The 25,456-nt window shown below is 47.9% G+C and overlaps 1 protein-coding gene across 2 annotated transcripts in view; it reads right to left on the reverse strand.

Annotated features, from left to right (window-relative positions):
- Positions 1–1,172: 1,172 nt before the first annotated feature.
- Positions 1,173–25,456, reverse strand: part of LOC135393350 (uncharacterized) — a 61,438-nt gene continuing 37,154 nt past the window's right edge. The window contains exons 1-2 of one of the 2 annotated variants that reach the window (XM_064623820.1): positions 6,343–6,499; positions 1,173–3,425 (exon numbers count right to left, since the gene is read on the reverse strand). In XM_064623820.1, the coding sequence (XP_064479890.1) occupies positions 1,184–3,425; positions 6,343–6,356 (2,256 nt within the window). In that variant the 5' untranslated portion in view covers positions 6,357–6,499 and the 3' untranslated portion in view covers positions 1,173–1,183. Of the gene's footprint in view, positions 3,426–6,342; positions 6,500–25,456 lie in introns of those variants that run through there. The other variant, XM_064623821.1, reaches the window with a different exon arrangement.

A 25,456-nucleotide genomic window follows, 5' to 3' on the forward strand; every position in this document is an offset into this window, starting at 1 on the left:
GTCCACCTTCTCTAAGCAGAATCACGCTGAAATGTGAAGTATATGTATACTTTTCCTTTTCTTTTTCCTAATCGGCAACTAAGTCGGCAACATGCTCATTTTCGTATGAGAGGGTTAACAGAGACAGCGCTTTTAAGCTTTCGAACGAGTTAGCCGACAAAGCCCCTTTTATGAGGGCCGCAAATGGGTGTTGGGGAGACCTTGCTTGCTTTATCATTATTCCCTGACCAGGACCACCTTCAGTGTCATAAATGCTTAATTGTGCAACAGAGTTGAGTAGGGGTTTGAAATTTGTCAAGGCCAATGTTTTTGCGCTGACTTTTGTGCGGAAAGGAAGCCCATCCCGTGCGTCGCGTCGCGAGACACACCAGGGTGAACTCAAAAACAAAATTCGTCGCGATTGTATAACGAGAAACACCCTGGAGAAATTTTTTGTACTTGTAACTGGGAAACTGCGCTACATTTGTGCGGAAATTTTGTTCCTTTAGCGCGTCCGCCAATGCCACTTTTTCTTTGGCGAAGTTTTCAATTTTTCCTAAAACTACAGACTTTTGCATTTTTTTCACAGCCTAACAGTTTAATGTTCTAGCGTCGAACTTTTTTTGTAGAATGTACTGGTAGACCCTACAAATAAAAAATATAACTTCGCAATTCCTGCTCATGGTGTTGTTTTTAGAAAAAAATGTTGAATGCGTTCGATTTTGCGCCTCTTTCGCGGAAGAGTAGCTCGCTATTTCACCACTCGCGGCGGCTGCGAATACGATAACTAGTTCGAATTTTTCAGATATGTAAAGCCGTTCACCCTCTGCGCCTGCTCGAACGCGTTACGGTTTTGGGTTCGGAGCGGAAGTCTGAAGCCTCCTAGCAGAGATTCCGTGCGGATCTCGAAAGAAATTTCACACAGAACGTATGTACGTCAGTGAGAAGGACATACATTTTTTCACGAAAATCGGCGATTGGGACGTTTGAGCTGGAATGGGCCCATTTTTCCTTACTCTCGACGTTAAAGGTCATTCGCAAACGAGCGGATTTTTCTTTTTTCTTCATCAGTGCCGGGAGGTCTGACAAAGAGACCACAATCTAGAACTCCCAGTAGCAAACCAGGAACGGAGCTTATACAGTTCATGGGGAAGCTATACACTTCGACAACTTGGAAAGTAGTTTATTCGCAACGGTAATATAATCATGAAAGTCCAACGCATCTCTCCAGCGGGCTCATGGGGCTTCCCCGAGGACACGAAAATGCGGCTGCAAATTCCGGAATGTCTTTGAGAGGCTCGTTGCAACGCAGTCTCGGTGAGACGTCCCCTTCCCATTCGAATTCGGTCGCACCCTGGGAGTTGCACCACCTGTAGCAAGTGGCGGAAAAAAATAGTCTAGTGTTACTGACGAAGTCATGCTCTTGGCCCTGCCAATACGAATCCTTGTACGCCCTGTGCGCCGTCTGTATCCCGAGAAGGTCCGTTGCGTACAGCTTCTCGTACAGCTCGTTGAAGTATGGCCAGGCAACGTCGCCGCCAAGTACCTTCACATCCCTGGCTTCCTCCGAAATGCTGTACGGTCGCCACGTTGCAGGGTTTGGGCAGCAGAGCCGGGACGAGTAACGCAGGTCGTTCGACGCCGTTTGCCTGAAAAGGGGAGACTGGCCGAAGTCGGCGCCCTGCAACATCCACGCGGATGCCATAGACGAGCCCAGTGAGCCGTAGTTCATTTCGTCAAGGTTCGCGAACTTGTAGAACGGGGGGAAAAGCACCGATGGAGGAATTTTCAAGCTGCCACGGCGCCTTGTGCTGTACGTCACGGCGAGGGTTGCGGCAAGATCGGGAGGTGGCCATTGTGAGGGCTTTTCCAATACGAGAGCTCTCATTGCGATCGTGGAGACGGATACGAACGAGGAAATGAAGACATCGTGCGCATTAATATCAGGGTAGGAAGCATAGTATCTGCTCAGATTGGCTTCGTAGCTCCACTCGCGAGGGACGCCGATTACAGAGTTGAAGTCACGAGCGAGCGACGGCCAAGACCAGGACATGCCACGGAACGTGGGAAAATATTTCACCGAATTCATTGTAGCATTGACTTTGTTTAGGACAGCCCGTAAGAGAGAGAAGGTATAATAATTTATAGAATTGCCATTCAAAATAGGCCAGGCGAACGCGTAAGGCATCGCCGACATGGTGAGGTTGTAACAGCTCCACCGTGTGCCTGCCATTTGATAATTGGAAACGTTAGCCACAAACTCCAAAATGACTTTTGTGTATTTGTATACAAAATCCCTCGTCGATGTGTCCTTCAGCTTGCTGAAATGATGGAAGAGCTCGGCGGAAGCTTTCGGTATGGTGAGAGAAGTGTTCATAAAGTCAGCGCTTCCCGAGTATTTTCTGAACGCTTCAACCCAGGATTGCGACGGGATGTCGACTGCCAGGGATCCGAACCAAAGGTTTTCAGGGGTAGCGGTGTACGGATCGGAAATCAACGACGTCAGAAAAGGGATCTTGATGAAGTTCATTTCAAACTTGGATTCGAAATCTTTTTCGTCAGCTCCCTGCATCATTATACTTGGCACGTAAGCTTCATCGAATCCACGTACGGGTTGCGAATGGCTTCCGGAACCAGAGTAAAGGTAAGCGATGCAGTCTATCATTTCAGGAGATGCAATCATTTCAAGAGATCCCCAGGACCGGTCAGTGAAGGAGGTCGGGTTTTCTTTCGGCGACGGTCGCAGCTGGAAAAGCACGTTGATGTTGTATAAGAGAGACGACTTTACAACCACGTCAATAGGCTCGAAATGGGCACTCGGAGATGGCATTCCCAAGCGCTGTAAGAAGTCTGATATGTAGTGGATGCTTTTGTCCTTGTTCGCTTCACGTTCCTCACACTGTTCGAAGAGCCCCGCAGCCTTCTCAAATGGACCCTGCCCCGACGGTGGGATCAGAGCCGATTTTACTTGCTCTATGATGTACCGGGCGATATCGTCCTTTTGCAGCAACGTCACCGAACTCGTGTTTGGGAAGGACCTGAAGAACCCAGAGCAGGTGTAGGCGAAAAAGTCGTCGCAGGGTGATACCTTAGGATCAGTGGCGGACTCATAGATTTTCCTTATGCAGTCGGGGCCCCCACAGGCAAAGTGATACGTTGGAATGGCGGTAGGTGTCGCAGATGCGGGGGTGGTGATATTTGTTGCGGTAACGACGGGAGTGGTGGTAGTCCCGGTGGACGGCTTCGTGGTGGACACCGCTATGCAAGTGACTGGCGCCTGGGTTGTTTCCGATGGACACTGTTCGCTCCGAAAAAGTAGGTTCGATATGGACAGGTTGATCAGCGTTGCTGCGCAGAAGAGGACAAACAGGAAACACAGGACGATAGCGGAGTCCCTCATGGTGTTGCCGCTGCTATCCTTGCGTAGTTGTGGCGGGGGACTTGGTCTGAAAGAGGGCAGCGGACAGGAAGGGGAGATCAATTGAAGAGTCAGTATAGAGCAATGCTGCCACTATTGCCACTACTGACAAAAATCGCACGTGTCGTCTTTTTTTCTCTCTCTCTCTCTCGCACTCAAGGCAAGCAATATGCATTCTTCATTTAACATTGCTGGAAGACGGAGCAGTTGAAGCGTCAAAAAGGCCCTATACAATTTGCCTCTCCTCTGCTGTATGAACGTCTCATGTGGCAGTCTGCCGGAACCGCAATTTGACACTCTCATTATTGGACAGGGTACTATAGAATTTGTTGAACACAATAACGACGCTTGGCGTTGTCTTTCATAAACATATGACGTCGGATGCGCGAAAGAGCTTTCCTCACAATATTCTAAGACAGTTCGCAAACCAAACCAAGTTCTTTCCGTTCCACTACAAATTAAACTTCTCATTTGTAATGCGTCGTTCTATTCGAAACTATTGTTTCTTAGTATGGGGTAGAACGACCTTCACTAACCTAAACCAATTTAGTACCCTCTAGAAAAAAGCAGCTAGAGGTATTAGAAATACACACACTATAGCACACATGCAGGGTTCCGGCAGTCCGAATTAATAACAGTGCACATAATCTTTATGTGTACATTCTAGCAATCTGATACAGAACACAACTTAACACAACAGAACATACTACACACACCTAGTGGTCTAAATGCAAGCTCACGTGCGTACTCTACAAGACCCAGCGTACATTTGAAAATACCGTTCTCCAGATCCACATTCGGACAACATATGCTAAAACATGCTGTACATTCATTATTAAATTCGATGTACTATCACGGCATACATTTGAAAAAAAAAAAAAAAAGAAAGACGCGTTAAAAAGTTTTTTCTCAATGACTTGTAGAGTTTCATCACGTGCACACTTGCACTTTAAATTGTTTGCTATCCTTGTATTGAAGTTATTTGATCATCGCAAATATCAAAGTATGCTTGTAGTCTCTTAGGTGTGTTTAGGTTGTGTGTAAACGCAAACTGCAAACAGTTTGCGTTTACACTGCTGCAACAGTCGACGGGATTGCAGCATTGGGGTTCTTTGAGGCCGAAGAAATTCTAGACTCGACGATCAACGGGAAAAGCGATAAAGTCATGGTCCCGGTTCTCTGGGTCAAGGAAGGTGTATCGGTGACTATCTCCAGAAAGGTGAAACAGTGCAGGATACTACTGTACGTAGCCTGCTCTGGCGGTTTGCAGATAAAGGAAAAACGGTGTGGGAAGCAATGGAAGTGCGTTCTCCTTCTGCAGAACAATGCACCGACCTACAAGCGCGCAGGACAACGAACATTCTGAAGGATATGCGATTTGTGTGAACTGAACATCCGCCGTACTCGCCGAATCTCGCCACATTGGAGTGTGTTTTCTTCCCAAGGATGTGTCAAGTGCGTTGAACTTCGAGCTGAATATGTCGAATTGTAATTAAGGCCCATGACTATAGCCCGCGTTGTTCCTTGTCGTGCCGATAATTTTTCTGCACCACCTCACGCATAGCGTTCGAAATACTACGATAATTCCACATTCTAGAAGCCGAACTTCACCACATGACCTGATCCAAGCAAGTCATCATTCAGAGTCCCAAATCACTCTCTCTCACCCGATTTACTTCACCGGATATAGTGCACATTCCGCGCGCAAGCACGTCGGCACCGGAGTGCTATATGCTTTTCTCTATAGCGCCCTACTGGACTGTGTACTTATTTGCCTTCATCGTCCATGTGTCCTTTGTGAAATTTACAAGAGCTACAGGGTGTCCCAGAAAACGTGTCACTGAATTTTAATAAAAAGTAAACGCGACCTAGAATCGTGCGGTCAACGACATTTGTTGTTACTAGGCTTTTGCCGCCTCCTGATGTGAATACCATGTGTCGTAAGTTTAATTATGTAAATATTTGGGAACTGAACTCGGAAATTTGCCAAGTAAAAATCACTTTTTACCCCCCCCCCCCCCTATATGAAGAGGGTGCCGAAGCTATCCCATCGGAAAAGATAGCCGAACATCATGCGTTTCGGAGCACCGGACCATAACGCGCTCCGACTTTTTGAGCGCCATCGCTGTCAGTCCGACGAAAGGAGGTTCCAAACCCAGTTCATAAAGTGACAGCAGAAAAAGTGACAGTTCCTGAAATTGGTTAGAGGGAAAGCATAATCCCAGCGAAAGCCGGACGCGATAAGCCGTGCCTGTGTTATCCCTTTCTGTGATGCTGGTCTTGGCTGGGTTTCCAAACTCCTTTCGTCGGACTGATAACGGTCGCGCTGAAAAATTTTTCGCGCTCTGTTCTCTGGGAAGGCCGCAGAGCATGATGTTCTGCTATTTTCCCGATGCGATAACTCCCGAATATCCCTGTCAATGGTCATAAATTTGAGTAAATTAGACACACTCTTATCATTGGCGGGGTAAAAGAGTCACCTTTACATAATTAAACTTACGTCGTTACACGACATTCACATCAGGAGGTAGCAAAAAAAAAAAAAAGAGAAAAAAGGAAAAAGGAAAGAAAGAACAAATGCCATTGACTGCATGGTTCTAGGTGGTGTTTTTTTTAAATTATCATTCAATGACACATTTTCTACCTAACCGACACTCAAGATGACCGTTACGCGGGATATCCGAATAATCTTGTAAAAACAGCCATAATTTGCCTATTGATCTGGCGGGAATGGGGGGGGGGGGACATCGTTCTCCAGTCCCCACCGCCGGATAGAACACTGTCCGCCTATGCGTCAGACTGTAGCTACAGTATAGGACAAAAAAGGTTGCTATCCGTGACTTCCCTATTACGATTAACGACGTCAACTTTCTCGTCCTACATGGACGCGCAAAACGTTTTCCTCCCTACAATCTATGGACGAGAGGAAACACACTATCACTCACTCATCGTTGTCCATATTTCCTGAATGCTGCCAGTCGTCTGCGATGGTTCAAGGCTGGGGAAATTGACTTCCTGTGCGGGGGGTATCGTCTCCAACTGGCTAAGAACGCTTTGCCCCCAGCACTTGCACGAGCAAGAGTGTTCTACTTCTTCTTCCACCTCAGAGCAATGGCTGTTAGCCACTGAGGGCGATTGGCCAGGGCTAGTCGTGACGTAACACGCGGAGCGCGCTCAGAGCTGGTGGTTGTTGCTCCTCAAGCGGTATGGCGCTGTGGCGGCCCGTGGAAGACGACGACGACGCGCCTCTGCTGCCACGCGCTACGGCGCTGGCACGGCAGTTCTACCGGCACTGTCCTAGCGTGAGGCCACGTCCATCTGCCCGCTGGGACATTCCATCACCGCCGGTCAGGACTCATGTAGGGGAACACCACTTCCTCTACATTTGGTGACCCGAACAACGAACACCATGTTCGGCGTAATTCGGCCACTCAACATCCTAAATTTTTCGTCGGCAAACCAGCAGCGAACCACCCTCTAGCAGGCAAGGCGCACCGGGACCACTGTTCCACCGGGGACCCGCAGGGAGACCACAGTAAGCTGGCTTTCCGGCCTCCACCTGCTTCATGATGGTCCTCCCCGGCACTTCTCTGGCGGCAACCGGCATTCACGCTGTCGTACCGGTCGCGGTACTGTCGCCCACTCAGCAACTCAACACAATCAGCAACAAACAGCTCTGAACAACGATCACTCAACGCACTCCCTCAGCAACAAGCAACGCAGCAACTCAACGCCACACAACGCACTCAAGCACTCAACCACTCAGCACTCACAACTCATCTCTGGAACCCGCCCGGATCCAGCGCCCTTGTTCCCGCCATCCCGCTGCTGCATCAACAGCCACAATCGCAAGCCGTATCTCCAATCGTCCACCATCCACGAGTCGTCCTCATTATCCTCTTCATGGTATCGACGCGGACCTCAACAGCATGCACCGCTCCGCGTCTGAGGGGGGGAGTGATGTGGCGGCCCGTGGAAGACGACGACGACGCGCCTCTGCTGCCACGCGCTACGGCGCTGGCACGGCAGTTCTACCGGCACTGTCCTAGCGTGAGGCCACGTCCATCTGCCCGCTGGGACATTCCATCACCGCCGGTCAGGACTCATGTAGGGGAACACCACTTCCTCTACAGCGCTTATCCGCTAGGGAGATCGGCAAGGACTACTGAGGTGCGGTGAACAGGATGTTAAAAAAGAGTTAGAATCGGTTATAGCTGGAGATGAATGACATGATACTATGGAGAACAGCGCGGTCCCTAACGCCATTATGCGAGGCTCCAAGGGACAGCAGAGATGTCAGGGAGAGCTGAGCACCAATGGAGAGAAGAGGGGGGACGAGAAGGCGACGACGAATGGTGACATTGGAGGGGCAATCGAGAAAGAAGTGATGGACAGTCTCGGCTTGGCCGCAGTGCGGGCACGCAGGTGCCGATTCGAGGAAAGCACGGTGAAGATAGAAGTTTAATGGGAGGAAGAGGCACCGAGCACGCGTTACAGAAGTTTCGAACTCACGGCAGCCACAATGCTCAGGATTCCAACGGAATAAGAGGTGTTCATAGCCAGGACGTGGAGGGCGACGCCGCGCGAGTGAAAGGAAGCGTCTGTAGCGCGCCCGGACGATGTCAGCTATTGGAGGAAGGACATCCGGCATTGGCTCAGAGTGCCATATTAGACAGGGTGTCAGCGGCTTCGTTGAGCGGGAGACCGCGGTGACCAGGAGTCCAGGTGACAAGGACATGGGAGATGTGGCTAGGTGCAAAAGCAACTAAGGTGACGAGCAAGGGGCTTGTAGGGCTCTCAAGGGAGGAAATCACAGAAAGAGAATCAGAGAGAAGGAGCACCATTTTGAAAGCGATGGGAACCCTCATCAGCGCTAGGAGTATGTCTAGAAACTCACTGTGAAAGACCGGTGTGTAGTCAGGGGGGCGGGCTGGACTGTGCAAGTCGAGCTGCGGAATGACAATGCTCTTCCTCCCTTTGACAATGCCAACTCCCGCCCGTTCCTCAGAGTCCTCAGAGACAGATGCGTCCGTGGCGATGACCAGGTGACTGGGAAACTGAGACATGTGAGTGTCAAGCTCTGCTTTCAAATAAATGAGAGGGGCATGTTTGGCATCCCAATGAAAGATGCTGCGAACCTGGACAGAGGCTGGCGCGGGAGGCACAACCGGTTGGGGGACATGGGCAAGCGAAACGTTCAGGGGCGACAGGAGATATTGGGCAAATAGCAACTGGGGAATATTAGACATGCGCCACCTGCCTGCTAATCCAGAAACCTAAACTTAACCCAAATCTCTGAGCGATTAAATGTGGTGAGAAGCAAGAGGGCTCTGCGCCAGAGACAGGAAAGTGCTCACTGTTAAAAGATGAAAGCGGGCTTTCAGTGGGAGTACACCCGCCTCAAGATGCAGGGCGTCGTTTGCAGTATACTTGGGGAGGCCGAGACAAATGCGGAGTGCTTTCCTCTCTAAGGCGAGCAGCTTGCTTATCCGGTAGTCCGGTTCACCGTGAGCAGCGTGCGCGTCGTCTTCTTTATTATCTGGAACCATACTATAACCGTACTTTTTGCGTGCATTTCCCATTTGAAACTCTAGCCAAAGCAGTCGTCAAAGCAGCGTCACTCACTTTAATTAACGAAATAATTTAATAGATATAGGGATTGGACTGAGCAGTCGTGTGTGCCTGCACGTCCTTGTGTCCGCGCAACAGCTCGCCATTATCCGACCGCCTAGTCGGCAATTTTTTTTTTCGTCCAAAAGTGACTTAGAGATTAAATGAACGCATTTTAAAAGATCAGCGCTCTTGACGCTCAGAGCTGGTCGGGGAGAAAGGGCTCGTTCGTTGTCGGCTTCACAGAAGTGTGTGACTAACGCGCCCTTGGGGAATGTGCGTCCTAGGCCGACTTCAAAGGAAACAGTGCCGACATATGTCTGAAAGCTCAGAGGTGAAAGACGCCGCCGGGACGCCTAGAGTCACTAAAGACGCTTCGCTTCAGAGTATCGACACTGAGGTCCAAGGGAGAGCAGGAGCGCCATCTTGTTTCCGCACCACACCGGTACCATCCCCAGTTGAGGAACAAAGACGGCTAACGTAATGCTCGCTGTGAGATAGAGAAGCGCGTATGATTGTTGCACGATAATCCATGCAACCAGAGCGTCCCGAAGATGAGCTCAATGCCGTCAACTTCTTGTAAACGAAAGGAACATTTCATCCGCGCATGGTAGATGGTATCGTGCGCTAACGTGTGCAGTGCGCGTCGGCAGCGTGGCGCAGAAACAAGATGGCGCATGCTCGCTCTTCAGTGTCGATTCAGTGTCGATTCAGTGTCGATACTCTGAAGCGTAGCTTATTTAGTGACTCTAGGGACGCCCGCTTCACCCCGGCATCTGGAGGAGGAGGAGGAGTGTCGTTGGGAGGAACCCGAGAGGTCTGCCTGCCTGATTAGGCGGCATGTTTCTCGGGAAGGGAAAGGTGGTGGAGAGGGAAACCCAGGAAAAAACCCCAGACGGCACAGCCGGCCCGCGGATTCGAACCGCGGACCTCCCAGTCACCAAGCGCACGCGTTACCGCTGCGCCACCGGTGATACCGATTCGTGGTGTGGGGAAGGGAGAGACTTCTGGCATCCTCTCAACATCAGGTGTCTGCTCTTGACACGTATTCCATCGAATATTCCATCATACCGGGCCACCGTTTCGCGTGGGATTTTCGACATCGTGGTCAGTGGCCAACGAGGAATAAGATGACACCGTAGTTTCGAAATCGACCGGAACGAATGTTACCGTCCCTTAAAATGCCGTGACGTAGCAGTCACTACGACAGAGCTTTCGGGGGTCGTGGCCGTGGAAACTACCCGTCATCACAGCACGGCGAGCCACCGGTAGCCACAGAAAGCCCGTGTTTGAAATCGCCTACGGCGATTGGCCGATGTCTACGTAGGAAGGAGAGAGAGTATGCATGGGGCACACCTTCTGAGTTTAGGTAGCGTTGTTTCGTGGCGGTGTCACGTGATGTAGGTCTTTCCCTCCGCTTCTCATTTCAGTGCAGGACGACGTCTCACTTGATGCCCACCTTTCAGTCATCCTCTCCACCACTGTATGCGGAGCAGATGGGGAGCGGAGCTTCCTCACTTCACGTTCAGTTTCCTGAGCGTCCTCCGCGATGAGACGTGATGTTGCCTCTCTAGCTGTCGTCAAGTGTCATTTACATCTTGATACAAGCATTGAAAAACAGACAAAGGTTGGGGTCTAAACGGACACAATAAGAGATATGCGAAATGAAGCGCCCTCTCTCTCCGTTAATGAAAACGCACTCGCGCCATTTTCGTTTAGGCGATACTTGGAAAGCATGGCTCCGCTGTTCCGTGTACACGGTTTGCGTTGCCCGTGAGTAAGTTTGATTAAATAGTGGCAGCTGAAGAGGGCTTCTGTTGTTTTTGTCATTTCATGTATAAGCGCCACATGTTCCACTGCGTTAGTAAAAGTTTCTTGTGCAGCAAGGCAGCAGCCGGCAGCATAGTGTCAACGACACTGCAAGCTTTCCGTTCTGCTTAGTAAATAATCGTCTGAATACCACAACTTCTTGTCATTAAAAGGACTGCGAATGTCGAAACTCTGAAAACCAAAACACAATGTTATTTAGACATGATGAAGGTGCCGCCGCACTGCTGCGCCAAGCTGTACTAGCAGAGGGCAATAAAACGACAAAAGGGTGGGTATTCATGAATCGCTGTAAGCTGTAGTACTAGGAAGCGCCTGAAATAGTATCCTGTAGTTGAGGCTACTATCGGACCAGCCGTAAGCTTACCATTCTCGATCATTCAGAATGCAGTCTCTCATATCACTTCACCATTCTCGGTCATTCAGAATTAATACGAGTATGCAGTCACTTTAGAATCGAATATTTGGCGCTCCTTTATGCACCACTGATGGAGAACCTGACAGGCAGACCCATAATGTGATATGGATGTTCCTGGTTTGACTCTCTTGTAAAATCACTGAACTTATGGTGAATTACATCACAACCCGCAGGTTAATTGTCAAGTGTGATAGATTGGAATATTGTTTTGCATATGTACCTAGTGCGCTCTCTTGACGTATACATCCTAACTCCAAATAAGCATGTGCACAATAATTAGCGATCCCTACTGTGTTCCAGTTTTTCGTGCACAAGGGAAAGTAAGAAAAGAAAAATTGTCGAGCCACTAAATAAGCCAGAACACGAGAATAGGACATCATCTATGAATATTTGTTTTTAAATCTTATTTGTGTTTGTGTGTCTGTGAATTGCCTCACACAGTTAAAAGGAAAATCACTTCTTGTAGTTGAACTAAATAGGATAAAACCAAACTTATCACAGGTTCAGAACCATGGCATTTATTTTGATCAATTATTTATTTATTAAATAACAAATAAATGTTGGTCATGAAGTCACATGCTCGACAAACGGGTCAAGTCGTGGCTTAAGGAGAGCAAGCAGCAATGATGGAACCAGATACCTTCCAACATCTAAGTCTGAAACCTAGAACTACATCGTCTAATTATATATCACAACCACCAAATGCAGCAGCACTACAACTGTTGCGTGGAGAATCTCAAAACATTAAGGAAGAGATTGCTCGGCACAATGCGGCAAATGGTATGAAAACCTCCTGCATCAAAATATTCCCCATTTATAAGACCAGTATCTCATTTAATCTCATCATCACAATAGCAGCTAAACTAAAAAGTGAAGTACTGCAGAAAACAAAATAAATACAAATGCCGAACGTCGATGATAAATGCCGTGTGAGATCTCGCTGAAAATGTAATCGACCGCAAAGCTGTAGGACTATTTCTGCTACTTAGACTAGAGTTCTGAACAGTTTGTCATTCGTACATTCCGCCGAAATGTTCCGTACTCCACAGAGGAGTCGTGCTTCAAAAAATTACGGCCGTGGATTCCTTTTTAGCGGAACTCCCTCTAGCCGTGCTACAGCTCGTGAGAGATCTGCCCTAGCCATGGCGGTCAGGAGCGGCGCACTCGACAGATGGCGCTATTTCGCATATCTCCTATTAGAGCACTTTCCGCATTGGCTTAATGGACTGGTGGACTTGACACTTTGTACACCTCGAAGCAGAGTTAACTGGAACGCCGCTCCGAACGACGGAGTTGAATGGAGCCACCCTAGCGGTGCTTAGGAGAAATAAAGGGAAAGAGGGTTTCGACGACATACTTGTGCTGCGGGTGTGTCCACCTTGCCATGAGCTATAGATGACCCTCTGTTTACAAATATGTGACGTCACGAGAAGACCGGTTCGGTGTTATATTGTGATGTGTAGACGACCCCCGCCCCTACGTCATTGATTACGCAACGCCACCGCGCAAAGAAAAAAGAAAGAAGAAGTCTGAAATGAAAATGTCAAAGATCCGTTTTTGATGTTCTGGGTTTCACATTCTTTCACATGCTCATATGTAGGGGAAGTACGCAACATTACTGTCGCTGTGCCAATATCTGGCATTCTAGGCCTCATGGGAATAGTCAACCCTTTACAATGGCGCAACAGCCACCCATACTGCTTCAGACGCGACTGGGAAACCAATTTTAAACACGTAGTGATCACAAAGCACCTAGCCTATCGGAACCTGTGAGCAGACTTGTGGCCATTACCTGAAAACAGTAAACGATTACCGTTACCGTTACTTCTACGCAAAAAGTAATTGATTACCGTTACCGTTACTTCTACGCAAAAAGTAATTGATTACCGTTACCAATTACTCGACTCGAAATGTAATTGAGTAACGAGTAGAAAAGTAGCGCGTTGCTAGGGCCGTTACTCAGCTTTCACCCAATTATACCCTTCTCTGTGTGCCTCAGAAGAGAAAAAGAGGAAGAAGGGCTCAACAGCGGAACAGCTGAAATGACACGAAAAACAAAAACATCTAGGACAGGTAGACCTGTATGTCTTGTGTATTTATCACCCGGGAAGACGTTGACCAGATTGTGAAAGAACATTGCGTGGAACTTCCCAATGACTCACTAAGTCTACAAATAAAATGGTTAAATGGTTTTCGTCATGAAGTCTACAAAGCTTCAGGTACCATCACACTGGTGTAGGAAGAGATTAGAGAGAGAGATGAGAGAGAGAGAGAGACCCTAAAACTCGAGAACACTATTACAATGACCTCCGCTTCCTACAGTATACCTTGCTATAGTAGAACGGCCCAACAAAGGCTGACGGCACGAGGGGGGGGGGGGGCAGAACATCTGAAAGATAAGTTAATCTCTGCCGGAAAAGTTATCAATTACTGAGTAATTGATTACTCCGAAAAGTAATTGATTACTCCAAAAATTACTGAAACAAATTTATTATAAGTAACACAATTACTACTAACGCGTAACGTACAAGTACGCCTGTGAGGCACTTTTGACACGGAAGCGAGGACACTGACGTCATTTCCGCACGAAATTACCGGTGACCTATTCGAACATTCATTGATTCGCATGTTTACGCGCAGTCTTTCCACAACCCAGTGATGTATCATAAACTACGTGAGATGAACCAACGTCCTACACTTCTTGTACAAGCGCGCGTCTCCGTCCTCCGCACCTTCTATGCGGTACAGCATGCTGCATATACTAGAGTCACTAAATAAGCTACGCTTCAGAGTATCGACACTGAGCCGCCATGTTGTTTCGGATGACCTCAAGCGCCATCCATTTAGCGCTCTTCGAAGTGTTGTCTTCTTCCACTGCTGAACTTCATCTTCATCTATTTCTACTGCCAAAATAGAGGTGGGGCTGGAGGTCATCCGAAACAACATGGCGGCTCTTTTTGCCTCAGTGTCGCTACTCTGAAGCGTAGCTTATTCAGTGACTCTAGCATATACCACCCCTTTGTAGGAATCCTCGCTCGCGCTTTTGTTCTATCCACATTAGCAGTCATCTGTACCCGATTCTATAACTATCGTGTGAAGATGAGTCTGCATCTAAGCCCGGTTTGCTTCTAAGCGGTCTAAGCGATGGTCATGCTTGTGGTACTGCTCAATGGAAAGATTTTTGCCAAACCAAAGCAGCAAATCGTTATCTGAGCACGGGCACTCTTCTAAGTGTACGTTGCAGTTCACTTCTCAAATGATACCAGCTGACAAATATGTGCATAAAATTCACGCAGATTCGACAGCATATACTTTTTCTTCATCACCATTATGTCCCTTTCTTCCTCCTCTATCCTTGTCCTCTGCTCAGGTAGAGTTTCACTTGACTTTGACCTTCGGGTGCTTCTGGGATTGGCAACCTTCCGGTATATATGATGGCTGATCTCGATAAGATGCGTCAAAAGCACGTGTCATAATCGAGGGGACCAAACGGCTCTCTAACGTGAAAAGGAAATTAGTTTCTGCTAAGAATTGTCTGGAGGCAAACAGGATCTTAGGGTGCGTCCTCACTATGCCTCACTTTACGAGGAAGAAGAGGAAAATCGAAAAGTGGAGACCCGGGCTTACCCGATAGCCCGGCCCGGCCCGCGTGCCGGGCCGGGCTTTGCGTTTTTTATGCGGGCCTGGGCCGGGCTCGGGTTTCAACCACCGGGCCGGGCCGGGTACGGGCTTGACAACTTACGCGAACATATTTCGCGAGACTAGACAGCTGCATTTTCATGTCACTTTATTTTCCAAAGGGTATGATTTCTCATGGTAATCTCATCTGATAACTGTCACTTTTTTAATATATGATCATGCTTATTTGATGTAACGGGTCTAGATCTCACACGTGCACTCGCACACATTTGGAGACGATTGGTGTAGCTCTGAGAGTCCGGCACGAGGGTCAGTTAGGTTAGCCGTTCTGACATATTTCGTTCGCGTGAGAGTTCGAGTAAGGGGAACTAACACCGGTGCATGCGCAACAGAGTGGAGATGAGTGTCTTGAACCGCAAGGTACATACATATCGCCCACGCGCCGCTGCCTTCCCAAGCAGGAAGCAGGCCAGAGCCGTATATTAAAAGGGAGTCTGGCCATTAATGGGTCATGGCTATACCTGAAGCTCCGCCCACTTTTCCAGCTTTCTGACCAATGGAGTGTTGAAATATGGGGCACTATCAATCAACCTAGCCTCACTAGTTGTCCCTGTATCCACCATGGGCAGCGCCATTTCGGGTGGCAAGTGGACTGGATTGAAATGGATACTTCTCGCAATCTGCGAAACTAGTGACTTTTTGGTGCAAATTTGTTGAACGCCACCTAGGGTGCGTAAGGCACGTCGGGAATTGTCGTCTGCTTCCGTCGTTGTACCACTGCCTGTAGAACCACCTGCCGGGACACATTCTGTCGTCGGTACGATATTTAAAGAAATGACATGAATAATTGGAACGAAAAAAAGGAAGAATGTTGATATCCATGAAATCCAGTAATTAAATATAAGACTGTACAGCAAAGTGCCGTTTTTGTTACGATTTCGCTGTGACCGCCGCGATCGCAGTGCTCACTAGGCCTAACACTTGCGACAAAACATATTATTTTCGGTTAGATACCGATAGATGACCATCAGTTGAAGCTGATTTCCGAGATACGTATATGACGATGTGCATATGCAGCGTAAAGACAGAGTAGTTTGTGAATTTTTTTTGTCACAAAATCCCCGCTTTACTGTTTTTGTTTTCGTTGCCATTTTTGGTGGCAGTAAGATGTCATGGCGGTAAAAAGGCCCCTTGGTAAAAAGCAAACAAATCAGATGCGCAAAACTGATTGACAAGTCGAGTCTCTTTTTGTGACTTTTCCCAATGGCCAGACTCCCTTTTAATATACGGTTCTGAAGCAGGCAAGCACGAAGCACAGAGCGGCTTGCTGGCAGAGAAACACAACCGATCCGTTCGAGTGTACTTCCTCACTCTCCACTAATTAGCTGCGTCCTTTTCCTTGCTGCACTGTGCTCTTTAGTAAACCTAAATACGCCTTTGGACCTCGAGGACATATACGTATATAGTAGAGTAGTGGCGGGCTGGAACCGGGCCTGAGCATGGAAACAGTCGGGTACGGGCTAGGCCCGGGCCGGCGGATTCGGGCCTGCGCCGGGCACAGGCTTGAAAATTAGGCCCGTGCAGTGCTCTATTCCATCCCACTCCGGGGCTCGGAGCCCTTAGTCAGCGGAAGAGAGAAGCGAGTAATGACACATAGAGGCAGGATAACCATCCAAACGTTTATTCAACAAGCTTTACCTGCTTCCAATGTCCACCAAGTACGAGTACAACGTCCAAGCACACAGTTCCCTGGAGAGTCCAGTCCGTTCCAGTTAGAGTCACTATAGATAGGAAGCAGAGTAGCGAGACTGAGCCACGCCGGATAAGGAAGGAGAAACCACATGACACGATCGGTCGAATCGCGGACACCGGACGGTGGCTCCGGGGCGGAAAACGAATACCCCTATTTAGTGACTCTGGAGAGAATGAACCGAAACAGCTTATAGAGCTTCTCCTCCTTTGTTTCCAGCAAGTCCTCATAGCTCAAAGCGCCGCTAAGCTCTCTGGGATTTTCTGAGGCCGTCTATTGCAGTCTAGGGGAGTAGAAGCTGCAATTACTCAAAATTTTTTTATTTTTTCGTAGCGTGTACGCGTAGGCTTTGCGGACACCAAAAGTAGCAAGCCAGCCGGTAACAGAGCTCACTGTTGCTTGACCAATTCCCGCCAGACGTCGCTCTCCCAATGTTGCTAGCAAACTAAAAACATTAACCGTTCTCTGTCGCATGTATACAACTTATTGGCAGCGGGTTTTCACGCAGTGAGTCGCTAAACTACGCCGTCAAAATATGCTGTCTACTGCTTGGACGGCGCCTTTGAAGAGCTGAAATTTTAGCACACTGTATTTCGCATCCCTCGTAAATAATGACGTGTCTATAACCGAGTTTGTGAAAGCCGTCGTTTACAAAACCCATTTTATGAAACATCGCCGCGCAACGCGTCTGCATAAACGAAAGCTGGTAGCGAGCAGTGAACGTGCCTGCATAATTTATTCCTCGTAGCCCGTTAGGCTTGTCTTTCAGTTCGCCCTTTCTTCTTTTCTTTCGTCGTTCTCCACCGACATGGAACGACACCGAAAGAACGGATCATGCGCTCAAAAGAGAAAAAGAACAGATGAAAGTAGTATAATATAGATTACATTAACTTTTCTTGCAAACGAACGTATATTGATACAGTTAGTCGATATACATCATGTTCCATATACAGGGTGAGAAAAAGTGTTATTCAATTTCTAAATGTGAGAAGGATGTTCCGGCGAGAAAGAGTATTGGTGACTGAAATTTAGTGTTGTGGCGCCATGGGCTTTCCAATTAAAGAAGAAAAAAAATCTCCTTGGCAAAATTTTGAGTTCAATTAAGATAATTCGCCTAATTAATGAGATACACTTATACAAACAGCTTGTTTAGGAGGCAAAAACCTTCAGGAGTGTTACACAAGAAGTCTCACATTTTCACTACGCGTAGGTTTTTTAAATAGCAATTTAATGACACTTTCTCACCGGACACCCTGTATATACACTCGGCTGCAGCGAAATATCGGATATAACGAAATAGCGCTGTGACCACGTTTGGAGTATTTTACCTCGTACTCGTTCTGCGAGTCACACACGTACAATTACTAACTGAATTATTTCTACAATACTCAGTTGCGAGTAGACTTCGTATACTGGGACTCGAGATCCCAAAATCCGTGGATTTCGGAATACTGTATAAGTAGTAATTTTCACTAAATTCCGTTTCCTTCGAGAATTTAAGGTTCCACGAAATATTCGAACGAATGACAGAAAAATACGCGAGCGAAAATATGTAAGAATTTTAACCAGGACGCCTAGGCAACTTATGAAAGGGATTACGCTATGGCCTGTTGCTCTGGGCCAGGTGGCGCGAGTGAGCAGCAACATCAGCGCCCCAAATCATGCAACACTCCCCAGTTTAGCAGACGACGCGGCACTTTCAAGTACACGGTTTCGAGTTGTTCGCACTTTTCAAGAAGCACCGCTTTTTCTGTTGATTTCCTACAGGTTTTGTAGCTTCCTTGGCACCATACCGTTTGACACACCATACAAAACCCGCTGATGGAACTCCTCCCTGTTGGGATCCGCGGCCGTTTGGGCCCGAAATGGCGCTGTGCAAACTTCACTGCAACAGCCCTATTGCACTGCATTGCCTCATAAAGTGTTCAGTCCTTCTCCGCCGGAAGTGTCCGCATCCCGCGCGGATGTCGGTGTCCCGTGATTCCAGTTCCTCATAGGCCCGGATCATCCACCAAGAGTGTATGGGTTTAAGCACAGGGGTAACATAAATCCGCCATTTTTGTAACTACCCTCAAGAAGGTGCTTCTTGCGAAACCGCTACCTTGTCCAGGCAACACTTCATAGAAAACGGTATTTTGCGAACATGTCGTTTTACCGCTTTGCCGACATATTTCCCGTCGGCATAGAGCCAAGAGATGAACGTATTTTGTCAGCGTAAAATAAGGTTTTTCTTCCGTGACGTGGTAGTCCATTTCTCTTTAGATTAAATATATCACATCGGCTAAGTGTGTGTCTTAACGCGCGGTCGATATCACATCTTCAGAAATCGTCATACGAGACCTTATGTACAAACCTGAACGTTATACTTCGAGATTATCGGATAAAAATATTTACCGGTGTCGAAAGACGTCCCAAACGTCGCGTAGGAATAAGAAACGCGTTGTTTATAAACGGTTTGGCCGTCGATCACGGGCGCGGCCATCTTTAAGGTCACGTGCGCGTTGACGTTTGCTCTGACGTGCGACCAGGACGTGTCCGGGATGCATTGCGTTCGCTCTGCACGGTTTCGTCTATGGAGCAATATACTGGATGCCAGTCCTGTGGTTAGGACACTAGCCGCTTGATGTGCTCGCGCAACCCTATTCATCATCGCTAGCTACGTTGCCCCAACGTTGCCAACGTTGCGCAGACAAACCTCACGTGTAACATCACTGTACCATTATTTTAGCGTTGCCGCAGATTGAGAAAATCACGTGGTTATCAACAGCGCCACGGTCCCTGAATACTGTCGACATGTATGAGAAGAAAATAAACGGAAGCGTGTCCTCCAAGTGCTCCCTAGGCACCGTATCTTTTCCTCTCTTTCCCAAGAAGGCCGATAACGCGAAGGGGGCTCTCATTGATCTCCTCAAGCAATTCGTCCAATCATAGCGGGACATCGTTTAAGGAGACCAATCACAGGGCACTATTATCGCGCTTCCTGGGAAGGAGACGGAGAAGGAAAGCGTACGAACCATTGCAATCTGGCTCCTCATCAAGGTCCTCCTCCTTATCAAGGGGGCAACTTCTAAGAGGAAATGAAAAAAAAAACAAAAGAAAAAAAATACTGAGATACGGGAAGCATTCGGGATTTCCAACGGTGGGGGCGAAGTACGTGACAGCTCTGCGTCTGTGGCTCTGCAAGGAACAGAATAGCCTTCTTGATACTGTACAAAGAGACGAGACAACTTGTCTATCAAGCCAGTGCCCTATCTGTGTGAGCTCAGACCCTAACTCTGTGCCAAAAGCACAGCGGGTTCTTCATTGTTACCGAGCTGCTGATGCCAGCATAAACTCTGTAGCACATATCAGCACAGGCACACCATATCTTTTGTCTACTTTACTTTTATTCTTCGAGCGACATGTGGGACGGAGTGCGGGTACATGCTTATGGGTGTAAGCATTGGCAGCCGAGCTGTATTGCTCAGAAATTTAAGAGGGAGGGGGATATTGGGAAAAGACCAGGGAAGGGCATACACCATCAGGATTTTCGTTCTGGGCGGGCGGTGCTGCACGAACAGACGAACATACGAACAGACGAACGCCCAGGCCTGTTCTGAGCGCACTCCATATATGCAGGATTCCTTCAGTATTAAAGGGACAGAAAAGTGAATATCAACCCATCGGAAAGTTTGTAGCTTGTAATGTTCAAATGCGCAAAACACTACGCTGCAACCGCCGCATTTTTTAAAGAATCGAATTTCAAAGCTCGCGTGTCCAGTGAGCTGCCGGGAAACCGTCAGTCTAGCAACTCTTTTCGTCACCGCGCCATATGTCGAAGGCGTAGGCAATACGCGGGCTCCCACTTGCTAATTCGGCGAAACTGAAAACAGTTGTGGACAACCGCGACCTGTTTCTACGTCGACAGTGTCGTACCTTCCCACTCTGAGTGCATTAGGACTTCGCATTCTGGAACCAACACACTTCTTCTCGTACTATAGCACGCCGGAAGGTCTGTGCGTCGAGGCAAAATCATCTGCATCTTCCACAAAATCACCGGTGTCCTCCCCCTATCGAAAGCCGCGGTGCCACGAGATAACCGTGTCGGGAACGTGGACTGGTGAGTGAAATTGACATGCATCACGGAGAACCACTGGTGTCAGGCGAAAAAGGACGATGTCTTTTCGTCGTAACTGGTGCTCTTATGGACCAGCTCCGGTGGCGCAGCGGTAACGCGTGCGCTTGGAGACTGGGAGGTCCGCGGTTCGAATCCGCGGGCCGGCTGTGCCGTCTGGGGTTTTTCCTGGGTTTCCTTCAGATGTGTAATAGGCGTATGCCGGCGCAGTTCCCCTGAAGTCGGCCCATGGACGCAGCTATCCTCCCCCCGAGCGGATTCCGCTTGGTCTTCCACTTCACCCTTTCCTCTCCTCCTCTCCACCACCTTTCCCGAGAAACATGCCGCCCAATCATGCAGGAACCCTCTCGGGTTCCTCCCAACGACACTCCTCCTCCTCCTGTGCTCTTATGGGAAGTGCACACTAGAGTCACTAAATAAGCTACGCTTATTTAGTAGCTTATTTATTTATTAACTTATTATTTAGCGTAGCTTATTTAGTGACTCTAGTGCACACCAACTGATACGGTGGACCAGTGTTTGTGCTTTCGTGTGGTAGGGCACGCATGTGAAAAGCAGACATCAACTTCACCAGCAACGAATTCTTTTCGATGCTGGGCCTTGACACCAAGGCCATCCAAGTGTCGTGCATCTACATCCAAGAAAGCGAGTAGTATGGGAACACACGTGGCAGTGACGTGAACAAGTAAGTTTTACAAACTCGTATTTGCTTTTATGTTGATGTGTACTTATGTTGCATGCTAGTTGAGCGCAATGCTGAAAGGAAATCTTTTACAACTTCAAGAAATTCCGCTGTATCTCTTATCGGCAGTTCACGAGATGGATGTGGAACGCTCTGGGGGAAGGCACCATTGAACTCCTTCTTTCTTTTTATTCAGCATTAATCATATTCCCCCTGATTGTGTTGTGCATGCTGTTAGGTTGCCTACCAATAATATACCTGAAAGGATTTTGCACTTCCAAACTTGTAGGTATACAAGGATACATTGATTCCAGCACATTTTAATTTCTTCTTTGTTGCAAGTTTATTTTCTAATTGATTTTCTGTTTGCTTTTCAGATGAAGACATAAGTTATTATTCCAATTGAAAGTAACCGTTCTGAGGCTGGAACATACAAAGGGACAAACACAACAGAAGCCTAAGCGGGTTCAAATCCTACTTGAGTCTCTCCTGTTTTATGAAGGCCATATTTTAAACAACTATTATTATTCATTTGTGCCTGGATGAATCAGCAACTGACCAAGGTTCGTTCAAGTTTCTTGAATACAGTTCTCTCTTGTCATTTGGGCGGTGCTAGCATTAGTGTCTGCAGGAGCACAAAAGCAAATGATTCGTCTGTATCTTGCCCTACATTATGCAACGAAACGATGTTGGTTAGTTTATGCTTAGTTGAGACTTATAGTGCCTGTAGTGAGACCAAGGTTAGTTCAAGTTCCTTGAATACAATTCTCCTTTGTCATCGGGCGGTGCTAGCATTAGGGTCCGCAGAAGCACAGAAGCAAATGATTCGGCTGTATTTTAAGATACACTATGAAACGAAGCGACGTTGGTTAGTTTATGGTTAGTGCCTGTAGTGAGACCAAGGTTAGTTCAAATTTCTTGAATACAGTTCTTCCTTGTTATCTGGGTGGTGCTAGCATTAGAGTCTGCAGAAGCAAATGATTCGGCTGTATTTTGCCATACATTATGCAACAAAGCGACGTTGGTTAGTTTATGATTAGTGCCTGTAGCGAGACCAAGGTTAGTTTAAGTGTCTTGAATACAGTTCTCTCTTGTCATATCAGGGCGGTGCTAGCATTAGGGTCTGCAGAAGCACAGAAGCAAATGTTTCAGTTGTATTCTGTCCTACATTATGCAACGAAGCGACGTTGGTTAGGTTAGGTTAGTTGAGACTTATAGTGCCTGTAGAGACACCAAGGTGAGTTCACGTTTCTTGCATGCAGTTCTCCCTTGTCGTCTGGGCGGTGCTAACGTCGAGTCTGCAGAAGCACAGAAGCAAATGTTTCGGCTGTATTTTGCCCTACATTATGCAACGAAACGATGTTGGTTAGTTTATGGTTAGTTGAGACTTATAGTGCCTGTAGTGAGACCAAGGTTAGTTCAAGTTCCTTGAATACAGTTCTCCCTTGTCATCTGGCGGTGCTAGCATTAGAGTCCTCAGAAGCACAGAAGCAAATGATTCGGCTGTATTTTGCGATAAATAATGCAACGAAGCGACGTTGGTTAGTTTATGGTTAGTGCCCGTAGTGAGACCAAGGTTAGTTCACATTTATTGAATACAGTTCTCCGTTGTCATCTGGGCGGTGCTAGCATTAGAGTTTGCAGAAGCAAAAGTTTCAGCTGTATTTTGCCTTACATTATGCAACGAAGCGACGTTGGTTAGTTTATGGTTAGTTGAGACACATAGTGCCTGCAGTGGCCTGGCAAGGGAAATCAGTTCGTTACCCAATCTAATCTACGACGGCCGAACCCCTGGCCTTGTTACATGCAGCTGCTGCGGTTCAAGTCACCGGAATAACTAAGGCTGTTTTGCTTACGGACTCCAGAAGTGCCCTCAACAACGTGATGAACCCCATGTGTAGTAGCATCCTAGCCCGATGTATAAGGAGGTCGTGTGCCCAGCATAGGCTAACCGGAGGTGAGCTTACGCTCCAATGGATCCGTCTCATGTCGGCATCAGAGGCAACGAACGAGCGGACCAGCTAGCTTCCTCAGCACACCACAGCTGCAGCCCATCCTTACCAGTCCCGGCCGACACTGACAGGCACATGGTCGTCAAACAGCTAGTTGAGGTGCGTCATCCTGGCATACAGGACATCATGCAGAATCACCGACCCTCTCTTCCCACGAAAGATCTTCCCCGTGGTATGCAGACAATGCTTCATCGATTACGCACGGGATCTGCGTTCACGAACTCGCAACTGCTCAAGATCGGCTCCAGGGAGGACTACAGTTGCGGACACTGTAATCATCCGGAGAGTATCGCGCGTATCCTGACAGAATGCCGTGCATACCATACTATGCGGGAAATTAATCTTCCTCACGCCAGGCCTGGTATACTGACGGACGTCCTCTTCCCCGGAAGTTCTTGTGCGGAATGACTTTCAAAAACTCGCGGCCTCGTGGGCCTTCTTCGGGCTTAGCTTAGAAACGGGCCTAGCGGAAAGACCACTCTAGTGCACCTCTCACCTACAGTTTGCCTCCGTCCCATCAGTATCGGTCATCCTGCCTGTGCATCACTTTGAAGACCTCAACTCCCCTCTCCCACTTTCCCTTTTTTTGGCTATAGTCGTGACGATGCCCACTTGAGTGCGGCCAACAACGGCAAGCTACCTCGACCCCCCCCCCCCCCCCTGCAGTGAGACCAAGTCGTGAATACAGTTCTCCCTTGTCATAAGGGGTGCTATAGCATTATAGTTCGCAGAAGCAAATGTTTCGGCTGTATTTTGCCCTACATTATGCAACGAAACGACGTTGGTTAGTTTATGGTTAGTTGAGACGTATAGTGCCTGTAGTGAGACCAAGGTTAATTCAATTTGCTTGAATACAGTTCACCTTTGTCATCTGGGCGGTGCTAGCATTAGAGTCTGCAGAAGCACAGAAACAAATGTTTTGCCTCTATTTTGACGCTGTATTCGATGTCGCTCGTGTGAATACACGGTTAAAGTGACAACTGGAATGTCGTCACTCGCTTTCGCTTCTGGCCGACCGCACTTCGGAGATGTGTGATCATATAGCTCTTGTGTGCCGGTGTCTTCCACATCCTTCTTCCGGTTTCTTGCGGTTTGTACATGCTGCATCATTCTGCGGGAAATGTCTTTTGCCAGACACTGAGCAAAAGCATTCGTTCGATCAATATACGGAAGGAAGTAGCACTCACGTATGGCTGCGGCGATAATCCGTCAGCCAGCATCGATCTGGCCCTGTGTGGTCATTTGCGTGCCGTTGAAGAGCTCTGCGTGGCCGGTTAGTGGAAAGGCAAGACGCAGAAGCAGACGCTATAAGGGCATAGATGCAGTCTGAGCAAGTGAACGCTATTTTGATGGCGAAAGGAGCTTGGATATCACGACCGTTTCTTTGCGTGTCATTCGCGCCGAGGAGTGCAGTGGAGTGGAGCTGATGGCGTGCACTCTTAAAAATTAACTTCGCCCCAAAGCACTCTACTAGATAGCTATCATCTCGAATGACATCGCTCTTTCTCGCTGATTGGTTGAAAAAAGTGAGGCGTACGCATTTTTTGTGACACTCATGCAGGTCCAATTGCCACAAGAATGGCGTACGCCTCCCGTTTCCGGCGAATCAGGTGAGAGAGCGATGTGTATCCCGCATGATGGTTGGCTAGGAGCGTGTTATGCGGTGAACTTCAGTTTTAAGAGTGTGGACCCTTTGTTTGCTGTACGCGTTCAGTGACTTTTTTTTTAGCGTTATATATTATATCCAGGCTGTCCCAGAAAACGTGTCATTTAATTACTATCATACTACTACTACTACTAATAATAGTAAACCTACGTCACCTACAAACATTCTGCCAACGGCATTTGTTCGTACTACGTTTTTGCCATCTCCTGTGAATGTTGTCTAACATAAGTTATATTAGTCAAATTTTACGAACTTGACTGGAAAATTTGCCAAGTAAAGGTCCCTGCGTTACTTCACCAATGTGAACTGCATGCCGAGCTCAGTCATGTTCATGGTAACTG

The sequence above is a fragment of the Ornithodoros turicata genome, chromosome 4, assembly GCF_037126465.1.
Source record: "Ornithodoros turicata isolate Travis chromosome 4, ASM3712646v1, whole genome shotgun sequence".
Lineage (NCBI taxonomy): Eukaryota > Metazoa > Arthropoda > Arachnida > Ixodida > Argasidae > Ornithodoros > Ornithodoros turicata.